Raw genomic sequence first — 19714 nt, forward strand, 5'->3', positions numbered from 1 at the left:
CAGAAGGCTTGTCAGCTCGCAGGCCACATTCCTGTGGCTGAGATCCAAAAATATCGGGCCTGGGATAATAACCCCGTGAAGCATTCACAGTCTTGCACTGTTGCCCTGCAGAGACATCTACTATTAGTGTGTTTCAAAACAGCCTAAGAAGAAATGTCTCCAATGGAAAGTGCCATCATATCCCAGCTGAATATACTGATATCAAATTAATTCACTTTCTAAGACTAATCTTCACTTTTAGAGTCTAACAGTAGCTGAGTGGCCACTTTACCCCAGAGTCTAACACTCGCTGGGATCCTTGCTGTGGACATGCAGCTCCACTAACTTTATTCTCTACGTGGCCTCCTACTTAGAAGACCAAGTATGTTGACAGGATGAGTTTTCTTCTTGGAATATCTATGCCTGTCTCCTGCACAGAATTACCCAGCTGACTCTCATGATATGCTAAAAGCTGCACAGGAATTGAGTTTGCCAAACAGGCAGGGCTGTAAATGCGAGTGTGTTACTGATAGGGTGTATCTCCAGTTTGAAGCACAGGGTCCTAACTGTCTGGTTCTGATTCCTACTGTCCCTGTTGCAGTGAAGATCCTCTTGATTGAACAAAGTCCCCCCTACGTTGGTTTCTGCACCAAAGGGCAATGAGGTCATTCTGCTGGGCTGAGGCCACAGGTAGTAAAACCACTTGTGTCCCATTGTGTCCAAATGTGCCACAGTAGCCACAAAGAGTCACCAGTGAGGGAGACTGAGCTTCACTTTGATGACAGCTGAGCCACGCAGAATGTGAAAAGAAGAAACATCTTCTCCCTGTGGCGCTGAACTGGTTTAACCCTGACGTTCATCATCCCCGCCAGACCTGATACAGGCTGTGCCTGCACACAACAAGGTGTCACATTGAGTTGGCAGGCAAAGGAGACCCTCGTACTGATCAAAGTCAGTTGTCATCTTCCCTCCGAGAGTGACTGGCGTTGCTTTTGCACCCAGACGTGTGCATCACACTGGATTGCCATTTCCTTGAAGGAGAAGAGATGGGGAAGAGTTTATTTAGAAGTCACTCTTTTCAATTAAAAGAGTGAGCTTGATGCTCTTTGGTTTTTAAAATCATTCACCTGGCATCATTCCAGTTCTCGGAAGCTCCTGCAAGGTGAAAACACAGGTATTCAGCCCTTCAGGTAGGCTGAGAAGTGCTTCTGCTAATAGCATCTTTCCACCTGGCTGTTCAACGCTCCATGGAAGATCATGGCCTGAAAGGTCACATTTTCTCTGGGCAGGCTGCTCAGATAAAGCAGGAGTTTCTGCAGCCGGATTTACTCCAGCACTATGTGTGGAGGGGTTTCGTTAGAAGGAGATATGTTGTTGAATTAGTCAGGCCCAAAGGAATCTCAAGGCCACTTCGAGAAGCTGAGAACAGAATCTGCTGTGAGAAAGAGGGGCGTTTCTTCATTAACAGGGCCTCAGCATGGCGTGAGTCGTCGGACCTATCGTCGGTGGGGCTCCAGCATGTGGACCGCCCATGATGTTCATTTAGCGAATCCACGCTTGGAGCGCGGATTCGTGATTAGAGAATAGTTGCGTATATAAGGAGACATGTTTCTGTAATAAATGGCTTTGCGTGATTCACATTGAATCGGAGTGCTGAGCCCTTTATCGCTCCAACAACTATGTACGTACATCTTAGACTGCAGTCACATTTCTCTGCGTAAGGGAAGCGAACGGCAGCCTGCACAGTAACATTCCAGAATAAAGCCCTCAGGACTCCCCAGATGCTTTTGTGTCGCTGCCCTCTTCTAACCAACATATTTTTGTGAACTTAGGATCGCAATCCTGCAAAGGCAGCTCCTCTTAGACACAGTAATTCGTCCACTGCACCGTGAGGCATGTGAATACTGCTAACGCACTGATAGCAGATATTTTATCTGGTTTCTTCGATAACCGTGATGCTAATTTCCACTTTCATGGTGAGGGATTTTACAAGAGGGATGAGACACAACTAATGACAGTCCAGAGCAACAAGAATTACAAGGAAAAAAAATGGGAAAGGAGAAAGGAACAGAGATGGTTCTATGAAGAGCAGAAGTAGTTGGAGGACACAAGGGACCAATCTTATAATAGAAAGCATCACCACTACCACACCAACAACAATAATATATTGGTTTTGAAGCCACGTACTCAAATGGCGGCAAGATTATTCATTAGGACAAGCTTTTATCTGTAAGGAAGTCCTGGAAAAACTGACTTGGGGAGAGAACAGAGTTTCTGCTGCTAAGAGACTGAAGAGCAGGTGAGGTAAACCTCCATCAGCAAAGATACACATTTAGTAAATCCTATCTCAGGGCAAAAAGAGAAGCTTGATGACCTGCGCTCTTCAGATTTAGGGCCTCAATCTCTCCCCATGCTTGCCACTTTTGCTGCTCTGAAGTGCTTGTAGTATAGTTCTGTCATCCATAGAATCACTTGTGATTTATTTTATATCCAAGAAACATATAAAATAACAAGGGAACGGCTGGTTATCCTGAGAATGTGCCAGAAAGGCCACTGGTTGAAGTTTTGAAGGTTACACAGTCCTCAAGAAGCCCTGAGCTGTGCTGGAACCAGCTAGCAGGAATTCCTAGAGTTGCGCTCATTATTTTATAGAATCATGGAGTCACTTTGGCTAGAAAAAACATCATCAAGTCCAACCATTAACCTCACACTGTCACTAAACCATGTCCCTAAGAACCTCATCTTCACGTCTTCTAGACACCTCCAGGGCTGGTGACTCCAGCACTGCCCTGGGCAGCCTGTTCCAATGCCCCACAGCCCTTTGGGGAAGAAATTGTTCCCCACATCCAACCTCAACCTCCCCTGGCACAACTTGAGGCCGTTTCCTCTGCTCCTGGTGCTTGTTCCTGGGGAGCAGAGCCTGACCCCCCCTGGCTCCAAGCTCCTTTCAGGCAGTTCAGAGATCAGAAGGTCTCCCCTCAGCTCCTGTTCTCCAGCTGAACCCCCCAGGTCCCTCAGCCGCTCCCATCACACTTGTGCTCCAGCCCCTTCCACAGCTCCGTTCCCTTCTCTCCACTCGCTCCAGCACCTCAAGGCCTTTCTTGGCCTGAGGGGCCCAGAACTGCCCCCAGGATTGGAGGTTTGGTCTCCCCAGTGCCCAGTACAGGTGGACAGTCTCTTCCCTGATCCTGCTGTCCACACTACTGTGCAGAAGCAAACAGCTTCATTTGTTCCCTGAAGACTTTTCTATACATGCCCATTCACCCATTGTCTTGCAGTTTCACATCTAAACAAAAGAAACAGATGAAGGCTACATCCCACATGTAAGAATGATGAGTTGCGATATATTTGTGTGTATTGGTAACGAGCCAGCAGGGAAAAATCAGGCCCTAAGTCATACCCTCCATGAGCACTTGCCTGTACAGAGGCCATCATGTTGCAAAGAGATCCACAGCAAGTTGCTGCTTACCCGTAAGCAGGGTTTTCACACCTCAGCGTGGATGCTCTAATTCAAACTGACTCTCACTTCCCTTCTGCTGACTTTCCCAGTTTTCCAGCAGAGCTCCTGTAGCTCGGAAAGCTCGGAACTGAAACAGTAAGTCACAACCAACCTCCCTGCCCTTCGCAGCTTTTATGAAGACCAAATACATTCATCCTTTAACAAACATGAGCAACCCAAAGCCTGAAGCAAAGACAGAAGGGAAATATACACCCTCAGCAGCTGTTTTCGCAGAACTAGATGCTCTAATGTTGTCTGGGGTGCACACAGCATCCATATTTCTTCCCTCCTTACCGGACTTGACAGTGCAGGTTTCCACACAAGGATTCATTTCAAGTAGGCTATGGAAACAAGATGCATGGTTAGCGCAGCTAATGACAAGGATGAGTTTCCAGTCTAAGCAGGAGCAGCGTATCAGACAGCTCTCAGGCCAACAGAAAAGAGTTTGTTCACAGTAAATCTCCTCTGCCCAGTAAATCATGTCCTCCTCTCCCAAAGGTCTGTATCCTTCCAAACAACACACAGCCTGGTATGAAAACAAGCTCATACAGGTCTTCGAGGTGAGCAGATGCTGCAGGGGTCAAGGAATGTGCCCTGTGAGACGTGACAGACAAAACATCACACCAGGTTTGTCACGCACCACAAAGAACAATGGTCATTAATGCAATGAATTTAATTGCCCTCCTCTATCAAAGTTCGTCTGAGTCTGGCCTTACAGATATTCCAATGAATAGCTGGGCTGTTCAGTGTGTACCTGAGCTAGTGGATACTAATTCCCTGATAACTTTCCAGTCCAAGCTGTCCATGTGAGGCTGCCAGCATCTCCTGCACATTCTGAGGCCACCACTGCGGTTGTTGGGATGCTCAGCTAAGCAGAAGCAACCTTGGTGTATGGATGGAACCCTTGATGCCGAGGAAGAGAATGTTCGGACACCACAAAAGGCAGACCAGAAAGCTTTGGGAAAACATTTGTGCCACAGTTTATATAACTCAGGTTCGCTGTCAATGCAGTGATGCATCTTCCTCAGAAGCTCAGAAACCAAGAAAATGGTTAAGTGACCATCTGATCCAAGAGGAGTGATCTACTGTGGTCCACCTGCTGGTTTACTCTCTTTGGAGTGCTGATGGATCACAGAGCTTCTTAATTAATGCTTTTACCCAGTAAACACACATCTGTTGATGAATAGGACAATGGATACACTCCGTTATAACTACAATCTACATTTATTGAACGGGAAAGGTTCTGCCTCACTCCAGTCCCTTCCTGGCTGCCACAGACAGCAGTGACAAGGCCATCCACTGTCTTAGAGCAGCTGAGCTATTGATGTCATCCTAGTACAAGGGCGACATCACAGTCCCCCTGTAGATGTGATCTCTCCGAATTGTTTCACTACTTAACACAAAACAGTCTCTATAATTAGCAGAAACACACAGTATTGCCCCACGGAGAAGATCCCACCTCTAGTGCTCTTGTGGTAAGAGCAGTTGGGCTGAAGAGCACAGCAGAAACATTGAATGCTATGGTGGAAGAACACAAGTGTGATGGGAGCGGCTGAGGGACCTGGGGGGTTCAGCTGGAGAACAGGAGCTGAGGGGAGACCTTCTGATCTCTGAACTGCCTGAAAGGAGCTTGGAGCCAGGGGGGTCGGGCTCTGCTCCCCAGGAACAAGCGCCAGGAGCAGAGGAAACGGCCTCAAGTTGCGCCAGGGGAGGTTGAGGTTGGATGTGGGGAACAATTTCTTCCCCAAAGGGCTGTGGGGCATTGGAACAAGCTGCCCAGGGCAGTGCTGGAGTCACCATCCCTGCAGGGGTTGAAAAGACACATAGATGAGGTTCTTATGGACATGGTTTAGTGCCAGTGTTGGGTTAATGGTTGGACTCGATGATCTTGAGGGTCTTTTCCAACCAAAATGATTCTGTGATTCTATTATTCTGTGATGCTAAGAGCAAACCACAATCACAGCACTGACCAAGGTGGGCACATGGGGACAAGAAGGGTGGAAAATCACATCTATCTGCCCAAGAGATGGAAAACTGTCAAACACCAAGTAGCACCCTTGAAACACAATACTCAGAAAACGGTTTGCTGTGAAATTTTCAGATGTTCACAAGTCCGACATCCCTGTTTCTTCCTCCTCTCTTCACATTGCCACAGCTGGATGAGAAGAGACCTCAGGTGGGGTTGGCTGAGGCCAGTTAGAGCCTGAGAGGACGTGCTGTTTGTCAGGGTCATCTTCTGCAAGGGAACAAAACAGAGGAGGAAAAGCCCTGTGATCAGGTTAAAGCCACTTTCCCAACTCTATTTACTGAGGCCATTTGTTAAATAGACTTTGGAGAATAAATAGTGTGTTTCTGGAAAGGGCTCTGGTTTCATCTGATAATGTAATGTAAAGCTTCCCTCTCAGGGGCTCAAAACCTGTAAAATCTATGACTTGTCAGATCTGGGAGAAGATGAACAACTGCTCAGTGTGGCTGGGCCAGGGAACCACTGGGTTTCAATGGTCTTGATGAGCAGAACACCCACTAACTGACCCGAGAAAATCCTGCTGAAAACGTATCAGTGCATTTCTTCGAATCTGCAAGATCTCATGGACGCCAATCCCTCATCTCCTAAGCGTCCTGTTCAATTAACCTCCAAACTTTCCCTCTTAAATAAAGCTGACTTTTGGCAGAAGACCTCGGAGGGAAACTTCAGAAAAGTTAAAAAGCATTTAAAATGGAATCTAAAAAAAAGGCCATCTCTGCCTTCCCGCATTACTGCAGCTGCAAAATCATTTATCAAGCATTGGGATCTTGTTTGGTGTGTCCAAGAACAGGCAGACACCTTTCCCACCGACCCACCAGCCTCTCACAGCTGTTAAAGACCGAGCCGAGCAGCCAGTAGCAACATGTAGAGCATCAATGAAAAATTGGATTGAAAATGTCTTGCCTTTGCTTGATGTTGATAAGGCTTCACGCTACAAGCTAGGGAGGGGCAAAGTATTGAAGAATTCCATTTTCCATCCCCAAATCGTTAGATAATTGTTGTAATCTAGCACTATGCGCCTAAAAACTTTACTCTTGAAATTTAATAGTCCTCTTATCGAAATAAAGTCAGTTTATTCCTTTTCATTTTACATCTCTCAGGCAATGGGCGCTGTAGATCAACTCTCCAGGGTCTTTTCTACATTTGCAGTGCAATCCCCAGTAGGGTAGGTGACAGAGCTGGAATTATACTTTATTTTCTTAACTAGTATAATTTTGCCATCATTCCTGCAGGTTGAACTGTATGTGACATGTTTCCATCCCCCCCGCTGGCAACATGAAGGCTGTTGGAATGGGGAAGGGAACTCTATACTGCCTTCATTATTTATCCACAGCTTTTTGTTGGACCAAGATACAAACATACATCAGTGTATGCGCTAGCTAAGAACAAGAGCTTGCCAACTCAAGCAGGTTGGGAATTTCCCATACACAAAAAAGAGCAATCTCAGCAAAGAAAAAAAAAATTGTCCTTGGGGCAAAAAGGGGATTTTTGCCTAAATCATTCAATTTTCTTTTCATTCCCTTTAAATCAAAACTCAGCATTTTCTTGAACTAAATCCAAAGGGTTTCAAGTCACGTCAGCGTTAATTTGCTTGACTTCTGGCCACTGTTTGACTGCTAGGAGTGCAGCTTTGGGCGTCATAAATTTGTAGCCTTTCCAAAATAAACAGGAGAGACAAGTGCTTGATCACCAAGTCCCAAAGGGAACAAGGATTCGAGAGGCAATTTGCAGAGAATGGCTCCTCAGTGAGTAGTAAACATGACAATCCAGATATAACTTCTGCCTCAAGAAGTTCAACAAGACCTAGAGCCAGGTCCTGCACTTGGCTCTCAATCCCAGGCAGCGCTACAGGTTCAGGGAAGAGTGGCTGGAAAGTGCCCAGTGGAAAAGGACCTGGGGGTGTTGGTGACAGCGGCTGAACATGAGCCAGCGTGTGCTCAGGTGGCCAAGAGGCCACCAGCATCCTGGCTTGTATCAGGAATAGTGTGGCCAGCAGGCCCAGGGCAGTGACTGTTGGACTGTGCTCAGCACTGGGGAGGCCAAACCTCAAATCCTCAGGTTGGTTTTGGGCCCCTCAGGCCAAGAAAGGCCTTAAGGTGCTGGAGCGAGTTGAGAGAAGGGAACGGACTGGAGCACAAGTGTGATGGGAGCGGCTGAGGGACCTGGGGGGTTCAGCTGGAGAACAGGAGCTGAGGGGAGACCTTCTGATCTCTGAACTGCCTGAAAGGTGTGCAGGACCTTGCACTTGGCCTTGCTGAACCTCAAGATCTTAAGAATGCTAAAATTCAGCAGATTGAGGTTGTTAGCATTTTGGTTTTGAAAACCCAAGTGTTTTCATTCAGTGCCACTGTGGGGCTCTTTTCAACGCCGACTTTTTTTTTCTCCCCTCAAGCAGTGAAAGAAAACAATGAGGAGGAAATACCATTGTGCTTTAAATGTAGCTCAAAGATACTGGACTTGTTTGGGTTGGTCACAGTTTTCCTGCTGCATAAATGTCAAGACAAGCCTGTGGCATCTGCCTTTCAGAGCCAGAGATGATGATACTTCGATTTTCTGTTCCAAGAGCATTGCTGGTAGCTTTAGATCACTTCATCTCATGCTATAGGTCATGCTAATGGAGGGATTTGCTCTCAAAGCTCAGGATCTGCTCCTTCAATATCTTCAAGTCCTGGCAGACAACCCAGCCACTACACAACAGATAAGAAAACATGCTTCTCATATAAATATTTGGGATATTCCCTGTCATCACAGCCTTGAGAGGCAGAGCAGCTTGCTGGAACTCATCCGACTCTCTTCCCCTTGGCTCTTTTAATTTGCATTTCAAATATTTCTCGGTTAGTGTGTTTCTGAGCTTCAGACTGGCTTTTCTTCTTTGCAGTCTCACAGACACAGATATATGTAAAAAAAAATCCAAACCCACAAAACCTTGATATCCAGATATGAACAAAAATATAAACCACACAAGCTTCTCAGTAGTTTGTAACACTCCCTCTCTCCCCGGAGCCCTTTTTTGGGGAACTTTAGTCATGCAGAGAGGCTCTGTGAGCAAGATACACACAAGCAAAGACCAGTGAGCTACAAGACTGTGCTGATCACTGAGAAAAACACCCAGAGTGTCTTTGGTGCCCAACCAGGCACTCGTTTTGTGGGAGGGTTGGTCTTAGTGGCTTGCTGGAATGGATTGTCCACGTTGCTGAGATGCCATCAGCCACCTTGTGGAGTTGGGTTCTCTCCTTCTCACCTTGAGGTTTTCCCTCCTGTACCTTCGAGCTGCTGCCTGCCACATTTTGGCCATCTTACCTCTGTTTTACCTTCCTTATCTCACATGGCTCTGCGCTCTTTCTCACAATTTGGCTCAGAGGCAGGGTTATCCAGCTGGCCCTTGGGTCGCAGCTGAACCTACAGGACAGGGCAGCTCCAGGCCCAGCTTGCTGGAAGCTCCATCTAGCTTGTGTTCACAGAATCCCAGAATGTCAGGGGTTGGAAGGGACCTGGAAAGCTCATCCAGTGCAATCCCCCCATGGAGCAGGAACACCCAGCTGAGGTTCCACAGGAAGGTGTCCAGGCGGGTTTGAATGTCTGCAGAGAAGGAGACTCCACAACCTCCCTGGGCAGCCTGGGCCAGGCTCTGACACCCTCACTGGGAACAAGTTTCTTCTCAGATTTAAGTGGAATCTCCTGTGTTCCAGTTTGAAGCCATTACCCCTTGTCCTACCATTGGTTGTCACTGAGAAGAGCCTGGCTCCATCCTCCTGACACTCACCCTTTATATAGTTATAAACATTAATGAGGTCACCCCTCAGACTCCTCTTCGTTCCAGTTTAATGCTCCAGATGGTTACCTCGGTGCCAAAGGAGGCAACTGGGTTATTAAATCACTCCTGCTTCTTTGTCAGCCTGAGGGATCTGCCATCCTGGTGTGATACTGGTCTAGAAGAGAACTTTACACTGAGTCAGGCTAGCAGATAGGGTAAAACCACCAGTGAGTGATTTCACAAGCTCTGTGCATCATCCTTCCTGAACAGAAGAAGTCCTTTTGCTCAACTGCATGTGTGTATCAGGGCCCTGGAGACAACAGAATCTTCTCTTTTAACCTCTGCAGCAAGCCAGGTGAGATCTGTTTGCCCTCACCCAAGGCTGGATCCATGGATAAGGAGGCTCAGGGGAGACCGTCTCGCTCCCTACAACTGCCTGAAAGGAGGTTGGAGCATGGAGGGTGTTGGTCTCTTCTGCCAAGTAACAAGTGACAGAACAAGAGGAAATGCCCTCAAGTTGCACCAGGGAAGGTTTAGATTGGATATTAGGAAAAATGTCTCCATGGAAAGGGTGACAACAGGCATTGGAACAGGCTGCCCAGGGCAGTGGTGGAGCCACCATCCCTGGAGGGGTTTAGAAGATGCATAGATGAGGTTCTTAAGGACATGGCTTAGTGTCAGTATGAGGTTAACTCAATGGTTTTGGAAGTCTTCCAACCAAAATGATTCTATGGTGCCCTTCCTGAGACCATCCATGGAGTCACGCTAGAGGCACGTGCTTCCTTTTCCATTTGCTGTCAGACTCCTCAGCCTGGAAAAGTTGTTGGTGAGGCGATGATACGATGGAGGTCTATGAAATATTGGCATGGAGAAGTTAAGGAACAACTGTTTGATCATAAAAGAGTTAAGATGCACCAGATGAAATTATCCGATGGCACCTGGAAGAAAAGGAGATGCTGTCTGGAGGGTGTGTGGTTCAGCCATGGAGCCCATGGTCATGGGACATCGCAGACACCAAACATGACATGCATTTAAAAAGCAGCTAAATATGGGAAAGAAAAATCCATCAAGGGTTATTTAACACAAAGTCATGAGCTGTCAGTGGGTGTCCATGAGCAATACAGCATCAGGATGTCAGTTGTTAGTTTTTCCTCCGTGTGTGGTGCCCTGGTGGCCTTTGAGACAAGGGCTTGGATGACCCTTTAGTTTGACTCAGTCTGCTGAAGATACTGCACAACCTACAGCAGACGGAGTGATATTGCTAATACTCCCATAGATTGGCTTCCCAAGGGGTTTTAAATGCATTTTTTGAGGCTCTGCAGTGAAAAAGAGAGTTCTTTGTGTTTATTTTCCTGCTGTTGCTTCCCCTCTTTTTAAAGAGAGACAGCTGGTTTTGTGAATGGTCCTTAACAGTTCTTTCAAACTCAATTAGTCACTTGGGAGCCAGGAGTTGTGAGCACTCAGCTTCTATAGCCAGCAAAGCACTTTCTCCTCTGCAGCTTCTGTTACAGCCAAGATGTCCCCACTTGGTGAGCTGAGACTTGAAGAAGTGTCCATTTGTTAGTGTCTGAAAGCTTTGGAAAGAGTGGCCAGTCCCGCTTGGTTCGCTCTCCCAACTTTTGAAATGTTTTGAAACCAATTTCATTCATCACTTCACTTTTAAGAAACTGCAGTGCTTTTTCCTTCTGGTCTAAGTGCTCGGCGCTTTGTGCAGGGTCTTCTGCTGATGTCCTGTAGCTGTGCCCAGCCAGGCATTAAGCGATATGACTACCAGCTGTCACATGTGGTTGACCCTGTTGTTTCTGACAATTTAATGTTGGTCTTTGTGCTAACTGAAATTAAGACCTCAAAAAAAAAAGAGTATATATTAATATTTTGTATGACATCTTTTTCTTGATTTAGTTAAGCTTGCCAGATTATTTCATTTAGGTACCTTTAACAACAGTGTTTGAATATTACAGGATTCCTTTTTGGGTTGCTGAGCTAAAGGTTCCAGCTCAGTGAGCTGGATGCTTATAGGGACCTGGGATACTTTAAATGTCTGATTTTCATGCTCTGGACTCCTGCCCAGAAAATGTTTACCCAGAACAGGACACTGCCGTGAGAAAAAGAGCTGAGCTGGCTTAGTGCAAGCGTGTTAGAATGACCATGCTGGTCAGAGAGAAGGTACAAGCATCTCCATGCTGGGTCTCCATCAACAGTGGATGTTAAAGGAGAGAACACAGAGAACAGGACATTTCCCAGACTCCAGTCACAAGCGCTTCCATGACTTAGAATCATAGAACCATAGAATCATTTTAGTTGGAATAGACCCTCAAGATCGTTGAGTCCAGCCATCAACCTAAAACTGACACTAAACTATGTCCCTGAGAACCTCATCTACGTGTCTTTTAAACCCCTCCAGGGATGGTGACTCCAGCACTGCCCTGGGCAGCCTGTTCCAATGCCCCACAGCCCTTTGGGGAAGAAATTGTTCCCAAGATCCAATCTAAACCTCTTACCAGGACAATCCCTGGTATCAATCCAGGCTGGGGATGAAGGGATGGAGAGAAGCCCTGCAGAGAAGGACTTGGGGTGCTGGGTGATGAAAGACTGGACATGAGCCGGCAATGTGCGCTTGCAGCCCAGAGGCCAATTGTATCTTGGGCTGCATCACAAGGAGCGTGGGCAGCAGGTGGAGGTTGGTGATTCTGCCCCTCTGCTCCGCTCTGGTGAGACCCCCCTGCAGTGCTGGTCCAGCTCTGGGTCCTCAGCACAGGACACACATGGAGCTGCTGGAGAGGGGCCAGAGGAGCCCCAGAAATGATGCGAGGCTGGAACAGCTCTGCTGGGAGGACAGGCTGAGACAGTTGGGGTGTTCAGCTGGAGAAGAGAAGCTCCAGGGAGACTTTAGTGCAGCCTTTCTGTACATAAAAGGGGCCAATAAGAAAGAGGGGAAAGACTTTTGAGCAGGGCCTGTTGTGATAGGACAAAGGGTGATGGTTTTAAGCTAAAGGAGGGAGATTCAGGTCAGACATGAGGAAGAAATTGTTTACAAGGAGGGTGGTGAGAGCCTGACCCAGGTTGGGCAGAGAGGTGGTGGATGAACCATCCCTGGAGACACCCCAGGCCAGGCTGGACAGGGCTCTGAGCAACCTGAGCTGGTGAAGATGTCCCTGCTCATGGCAGGGGTGGCACTGGATGAGCTTGGAAGGTCCATTCCCACCCAAACTATTCTATGATTCTGTAAGATGGCAGGTCTGATGCCAGAGGACTTAAGGGGGTTTGGAAAGCCAGGCTGGAGCTCAGGTGAGTCACAGAGCAGGCATCAAGCAGAGTTCATCTCTGCCTCCACTCCCTCCCATCAGGTGTTTCTACACATTGAATCAAAACATTGTGTTTTACACACAAACAATAGGGGCTAAAGAAACCCATCCCAGCTGCCCTGAGCAGCCTGTTTGTACAGCAGAGCTCTTTTAAGGCCTTGTGTGTTTTCATGATTGGCATCTCAATTGTAGTTTGAGTCCAACACATGGCTTCATATTGTTTTTAAATATTTCAGAGCACTTATTTGGTTTTAAACTGTTGGACTACTGATGCTCTCATACCCATGCTCAAATAAGAACAGAAGGAAAGTTAAATAAAAAGAAATTCAACGCTTGATCAGATTGTTACTTTTCCTGTTCCAAAATTCAAGCTTAAACCAAATAGAGCTGCCTGATTATAGCAAAAAATATTTTAATAGATCCACTCTGATTCAAAAGCTGGGACTTTTGCAAACATTTGCACAAATAGGGCCTGAATATCTGTCTTCTCATATCAAAACCCTTGGCACCCTGCACTGTGTTACCACATGGGACTGCACAAACTGCAGAGCAGGACACATACCCAAGTCTCCAAGAGGAAACTGAGGGGTGACCTCAGTAATGTTTGCAAATATATAAAGGGTGGGTGTCAGGAGGACGGAGCCAGGCTCTTCTTGGTGACAACCAGTGACAGGACAAGGGGTAATGGGCTCAAACTGGAACACAGGAGGTTCCACTTAAATTTGAGAAGAAACTTGTTCCCAGTGAGGGTGACAGAGCCTGGCCCCGGCTGCCCAGGGAGGTTGTGGAGTCTCCTTCTCTGCAGACATTCAAACCCGCCTGGACACCTTCCTGTGGAACCTCAGCTGGGTGTTCCTGCTCCATGGGGGGATTGCACTGGATGAGCTTTCCAGGTCCCTTCCAACCCCTGACATTCTGGGATTCTGCTGAAATACCAAAAATCACAAAAATTCTTGACCTTCCAGAGAAATGGCAGAGACTGAAAATGATGCCGTAGGGAAACCGCCCAGCAGTTCACAACCTACAGACCCACCAGCCCAAAGAGATCCAGAGTTTCCCTAGTTCTCAGCCTCTGTTTCCAAGAGCTGCTTGTCCTTTTATTGCTCATTTTCTCCCAGAAAGTACATGAAAATACCCCACCACCCTTAAAAAACAACAGGTAACCATCACTGCAGCTCTACTGATGGACTTTCTTGCAAAGTTTTGCTCCACTGTTTGAAGATACCTGTCTTCCTACCTTTAGAGTTCAACACAAGGATTAAATCTTAGTGCAGAGCTGGTGTCAAATACCACGTGCGGAGTCCTGCGAACCACACGCAGGGTCTCATCCTTCTATCCTTCTCCTTCCATGCAGCACAAACTCCTTTTCTACCATCACAGCCCTGTGTTCAGCTGTAAAAAACACACACACGCCAAAATCAACCAAAGTTGCAGGTTACATCCAAATCACACGCACACATCCCTCCCATGGAAAGTGAAGGCAGGACTAACAGAGAATATCCAGCACAGTAATTAAAGGACTTTTTAGTCTTCAAGGTTTTAATTTGAACAGACATTTCTACTACATTCTCAACGTATCTACAGCAAAGTTTACAGCCGCTGTGTATCTGTTTTTCTCCCCCGACACGGCTGAGCAATTTGAGTCATTTTTCCTTAAATTTGATACATTTTTTTGCAGTATATTCAACATCACAGCAGCTGGGATTCTGTACACGTACAGTACACTCTAACAACAGCACATAACTCCCAGCCCTGTGACTTATTCAATTAGAAGAGAAAGAGAAGATTGATGCAGCAGCCGAGTCCAATTAGCAATTCCAGATGTTCGGACAGAAGTGCACCCATCACTAATTAGTACGAGTTAACAGATACATAGCACACATCACACAGTGCTGTTCAATGTCACAGTTACAAAAAAAGGAGCGCTAGTAGAGACATTTTCCCCTCATACAGGAACCTGTACACGACAGCACTTCCCAAGGCTTTAGCAAAGCGTACATTAAACGCCAATATGCTGTACAGTGCAATTTAAGTTATATCATATGCAACGTGGACAACAGTGCACTTGAACTGGTCGCCACATTCAAGAGTTAGCTCAGTACAATCAAAATATTGAAGGTACATACTTCCCTTATGAAAACTGTGCAAGTTAGCTCCTTTTATTTTGGTAAATGGCAGAATGTTCGCATTGATTGACCTCAAGAGTTTGGGGAAGGGGTTCCTCAGTGTCCAGCTTATTTCACACAAATAGCAGAAGAGCAGAAGCGGAGGTGTCAGCAATTTGAGGGCAGTAACAGACTGAAGAGCCAGAGCCAGGTGCTCAGAGCTTGAGAAGACGCAGGTGACCTGCAAACGGGGTGGTGGTGGCTTCACAGAGCAAAGCCCAGCAGGTATCTCACCTCTCAGAGGAAGCAAACCCATCATCAGCATTAAATATGTGAATAAATACAGTGAACATGCAGGTAAGCAAAGAACTGGGGTGCAGTTTGTATTACCAGTAGCCGCCAGACTGGAGCTTGGGAAGCAGTGGGAATGAAAAGGTTAAGAGAGAATGTGCAAGTCTGAGGCAGGTCCTCCCAGGAGAAGACCTCTTGGAAGGGTCTACACATCTTGTCTTAACTCTACCACGTGCAGTACCTCGCAGGTAACGTCTCCCAAAAGTGATTATTTGCAGGTTAAGCCAAGGCTGGAGCTGCTGCTGTGAGCACAAGGTGATGCAGGGTGGAGGAATCAGGGAAGAAGCCGCTGTGGTTGCTCAGAAGGACGCGAGTATGGTGAGATGAAGGTTCTGATCCACCACCACCAAACCAAGGCAAGAACGCAGCACTTGGGAGCGGGTTCGGTCCCCAAACATAAGCAAAGGATGAAACGCCAGCTCGGAGAGAATTTTGTGCCTTTTGTTGGCTGTCACAGCTGGTTACCCAATTTCCTCAGACGCCTGCAGTTTGCATGAGAGACTCGAGCAGCCAGGCAATTAAATCAAAGAAAAAAAACACAAACCCTCTTTGCTTCTCTATTATTTAGCTCAATATATAATTACTACGTTAGGAAATCGCATAATCTTTAAGCATGTTTTATGTATAGTCTATTACAGGTAAAATAATGCCTTTTGAATCCTTCCCATCTGGTTACTGATGATGTATTTCAGATGTACAGGAACAGCAGAAATCCTGACTTGGACATGGATACAACACCCAAGCAGGTGCAGAACCCATAGATGTAATTTTAAAGGCCGAGAAATGATTTTAAGGGCTTACATATTTGCCGTATATGCAGAACGTAACTCCAGAAGCTCAAGTTTGGAGATGGGAGGAAGGCAATGGGCAATTTGTGCCTCCCTGCCATACTGTACAGATCACCAGCCACCACAAGAAACCTTCCCTATGTCAGACTTGATTTAGTCACCAAGATTGTTGCTCTTCAAACCTAAAAAATACAGGGAATTACTATTCTGCCTTAAGGGAACAATATTTTAAAAGAGATCTTTTTATTTTTTAAGCCAGCTGACTTTAGGACTAAGTTTAAGTTAGTCAAGGAGAAAATAACTAAGGAAATAAGGACTGAAGCAAAAGGCATGAAAGTAGCACTTGATTGCTATCACATAATTATACATGGCTTCCTTGGTTACAGAACTTTTCTTACAATATATTTAGTGGTCACATTATTTTTGTAGAAGATTTCTCTCCATTTACTTCTATGGCAACTAAAGATCCTGCATTTTCACCTAGATTTATCTTTATGTGAAGTGGCTTCTAAATAAAGGCGGCTTCATTCCAAAACAGCATAAATCACACGGAAACTCAGCAGTTTCCAGAGACCAACCCTGACCTAACGCAGCTCCATCCATTCCAGCAGAAAACAGGCAAACAGCAAATGTCTTTTAAGATAATTCCCAGCCACGTGCGCTGTTAATTCAAGTCTTCTCAGTCGTGTACAGCTACAAAAGGAACCAAGCTGAACAAATGCCCAGGTGAGTTAATATTTCAGACCCGCTCTTATGTCTTTTTAAAGGAGGGGAAAAAAAAAGTCTCTAGAGAAAACTCTTATTTAATAAAAGCAATTTGCAATCATAGAAACACAAAGGATCAGCTACAAAATACTTGGGGGAAAAAAGCTTATCCCTAAAGTCTTTAAGCAGTTTTAGCAGCTACAAATGATCTAAACTATTAACATCTTTGTAGTGTGACGGCCTCTTAATCTGCAGCAGCTACTTGATATGGTAAGATCACACAAAATTCCAACTTCTGCTCTTGCTGTTTCACAAAATGTATGGTAAGAGCACAAGAGGACAAAGCACACCAGGTGGAACAGAAGGCTTTTGTTGAGCTGCAGGTCGAGCGCTGCTCTTGCACCCCAGCAATGCTGCGAACCTGTTCCAATGTACAAAACCAGCCAGTGCAGCACAAAGTTCCAAGAGGGCCACTCGACTCGAGTTAAAAGGACAGTGCTGAGCTGCTGTTTTGCAAGTGAACACCTCCACCAACTAATAACCTTTTATTTTTATCTACAGGTGGAATAAAACGCTTGTTATTCCTTAGGAGATATTTACCCATGAGGGACAATTCCACCTGAAGGTCATGGCTTCAACATTAGCAGCAGAATCCCTACTACGGTTCTGTATTGCACTGAAATATCTTGCTCTGGTTTGCTTTCAACTTACTGCTCCCAAGCCAATGCTTAACACACAAGAAGACAAGCGTTGGATGTGAAGGATACTGAAAGTATCACACAGCCTGGCAGAACCTGTAGTTAGGTTTTCCCTTTTTCTAGTTTTCCCAGGAAATTAAGCTGCCTTACTTACTCTTGGAGAGAAAAGGTGCTTTCAGACAAAATGCCTTTCCCTATCTGTACAGAACTCCATATTTTTATCTTGCCAAGTGTTTAGAAAGTTCAACAAAACCAGAAAAAGTCCAAAATAAACGTGAAACATCCTGTTCCCTTGGTCCGTCCTGGTCGTCCATGCAGTTGGGTGGAGGTAAGAGTTCCAGCTTCTGCTGATACTGCACACAATTCCGAAACAGAAAAGCTGCCAAGAGAGGACGCTATGCCCAGTTGTGTGTGTCTTCTGTAAACAAAACCAAAATCCCTCCCAAAAAGCAGAGAGGTACCATAGTGTGACGGTTTCAGCAGTGAGAGGGTCAACTGTACCCAGAGGGCTCTGCAAATCATGCACTTTCCATGTTTAGTCTTTAACGCAAAGGGGATTGGAAAGGAAAGACCTGAGGCACAGCCCTGCCAGCTCACGGGTTCTTCACCCTATTAATTTGTCTCCATCTCTGCCAGCTGCCTCCTCAATGCATTCACCCTTGCCTGAAGCTCCTTGTTGTTGTTCATAATTCTGGTCATTTCTTCCTGGGCTTCATCTAGGTGCTTGGAAGATCTGTTCCACCGAAGAAAGACACCTGAAAGCCCAGAGACAGCACAAGTCAGACGGGTCTCTGGTTACAAGGACGAAACCTCACTCCTATTCCATCAGCTCTCAAGTAACATGCATCCAGTTTAAGCCTTTTTTCCCTTACCCTCCCCCCTAAATAACATTTAGAAATACTGACCCTTCTCTCTAAGTTCACCACTCTACTAAACACTGTTAATAAAGAAAAAATTAGGGGTCTTCATTCCTTTTTCCCCTCGTACACTGGTCAGACCATATCCAGTATCCACCCTGCTTGCTTTGTCATTAACTCCTCTGTGTATATGGGATGGAGAAAGTTTCTGCAGCAGGGAACCTACTGCACACAGATTATCCCAGCCAGCTGGTCAGTAATGGAGAAAGGGAAGTCTTGGTTGATCCAAACTATTCTGTGATTCTATGATAGAGAACAAAAGCTTGAGGCCTGCCCAACATCTATAGATTAGGTTAGATCACTGCAAAAATACTGCGCTAAGAGGTTAAACGGTACTAGGAATGCTCCCTGGCAACAAGCACTGTGTTGCCAAACTTTAAAAGGAGAAAGCGTTATGCTTCTGAGGATGGTACACACCGAATATACTTTGGACCAGATTTCAAAGAGAGTGAGATCACCATCAGCTGAGTCAGACTAAGCACAGAGCAGAGACAACACGACTGAACTCTTCCAAAGTTTTACAAGCAGCCACAAAATATATATTATCTGTAAGAGAAGAAGCCTGGTTTACCTTCCCAGAGCAGCAGGCTCTGTGGGGCAACAGAGGGCCAGATGACAAGGCTGTTGGCCTCAAAAAGAGGATTCAGGAATTTGTTCAGCTCCTCAGGCCTGTTCACCCAGGACCACAGGGACATTGTCTTCTGCGGCAGCTTCAGTTTAGACCTAACGAAGCACAGAAACAAGTCAGCTTTCACTTTTTAAGAGACTCATATTGTTAGAACTCCACAAACTAGAATGCCACAAGCTTTCACAGAATCCCAGGCTGGTTGGGTTGAAGGGACCTCTGGAGATCATCCAGTCCGACCCAGCTGCTCACACAGGGTCACAGAGCAGATCACACAGGTGGGTCCAGGCGGGTTTGAATGTCTCAGAGAAGGAGACTCCACACCCGCTCTGGGCAGCCTGGGCCAGGCTCTGGCACCTCCCAGCAAAGAAGTTTCTGCTCATGTTCACATGGAGCCTCCTGGGTTTCAGTCTGTGCCCGCTGCCCCTCACCCTGGCGTTGGGCACCACTGAACAGAGTCTGGTCCATCCTCTGACACCCACCCTGAGATACTGGTCCCATTGATCACATCCCTCTCAGCTTCTCTTCTCCAGGTCAACAGCCCCAGTTCTCTCAGTCTCCTCATCACAAAGATGCTCCAGACCCCTCAGCATCTTTGTGTCCCTCCACTGGACTCTGTCCAGTAATTCCTTGTCCTTCTTCAACTGTGGAGCCCAGAACTGGACACACAACTGCAGATGGGGCCTCCCCAGGGGAGAGCAGAGGGGGAGGAACAACCTCCCTCCACCTGCTGCTCACACTCTTCCTCATGCACCCCAGGTCCCATTGGCCTCTTGGCCACAGGGCACATTGGTGGCTCATGGTCACCCTGTTGTCCCCCAGAACTCCCAGGTCCTTCTCTGCAGAGCTGCTTTCCAGCAGCTCAACCCCAACCTGTGCTGGTGCCTGGGGTTGTTCCTCCCCAGCTGCAGGACCCTGCACTTGCCCTTGATGAACTTCATCAGGTTCTCTGACCAGCCCTC

At 46.5% G+C, this 19714-nt stretch overlaps 1 protein-coding gene across 1 annotated transcript in view; it reads right to left on the minus strand.

Moving 5' to 3' along the window:
• Positions 1-14075: 14075 nt before the first annotated feature.
• MTMR9 (myotubularin related protein 9) overlaps positions 14076-19714 on the minus strand; it is a 30764-nt gene continuing 25125 nt past the window's right edge. Inside the window, exons 9-10 of the mRNA XM_065834908.2 lie at positions 18699-18850; positions 14076-17965 (exon numbers count right to left, since the gene is read on the minus strand). Coding sequence (XP_065690980.2) covers positions 17823-17965; positions 18699-18850 — 295 coding nt within the window. The 3' untranslated portion in view covers positions 14076-17822. The remainder of the gene's footprint in view (positions 17966-18698; positions 18851-19714) is intronic.

Source organism: Patagioenas fasciata, chromosome 3, assembly GCF_037038585.1.
Source record: "Patagioenas fasciata isolate bPatFas1 chromosome 3, bPatFas1.hap1, whole genome shotgun sequence".
Taxonomy (NCBI): Eukaryota; Metazoa; Chordata; class Aves; order Columbiformes; family Columbidae; genus Patagioenas; species Patagioenas fasciata.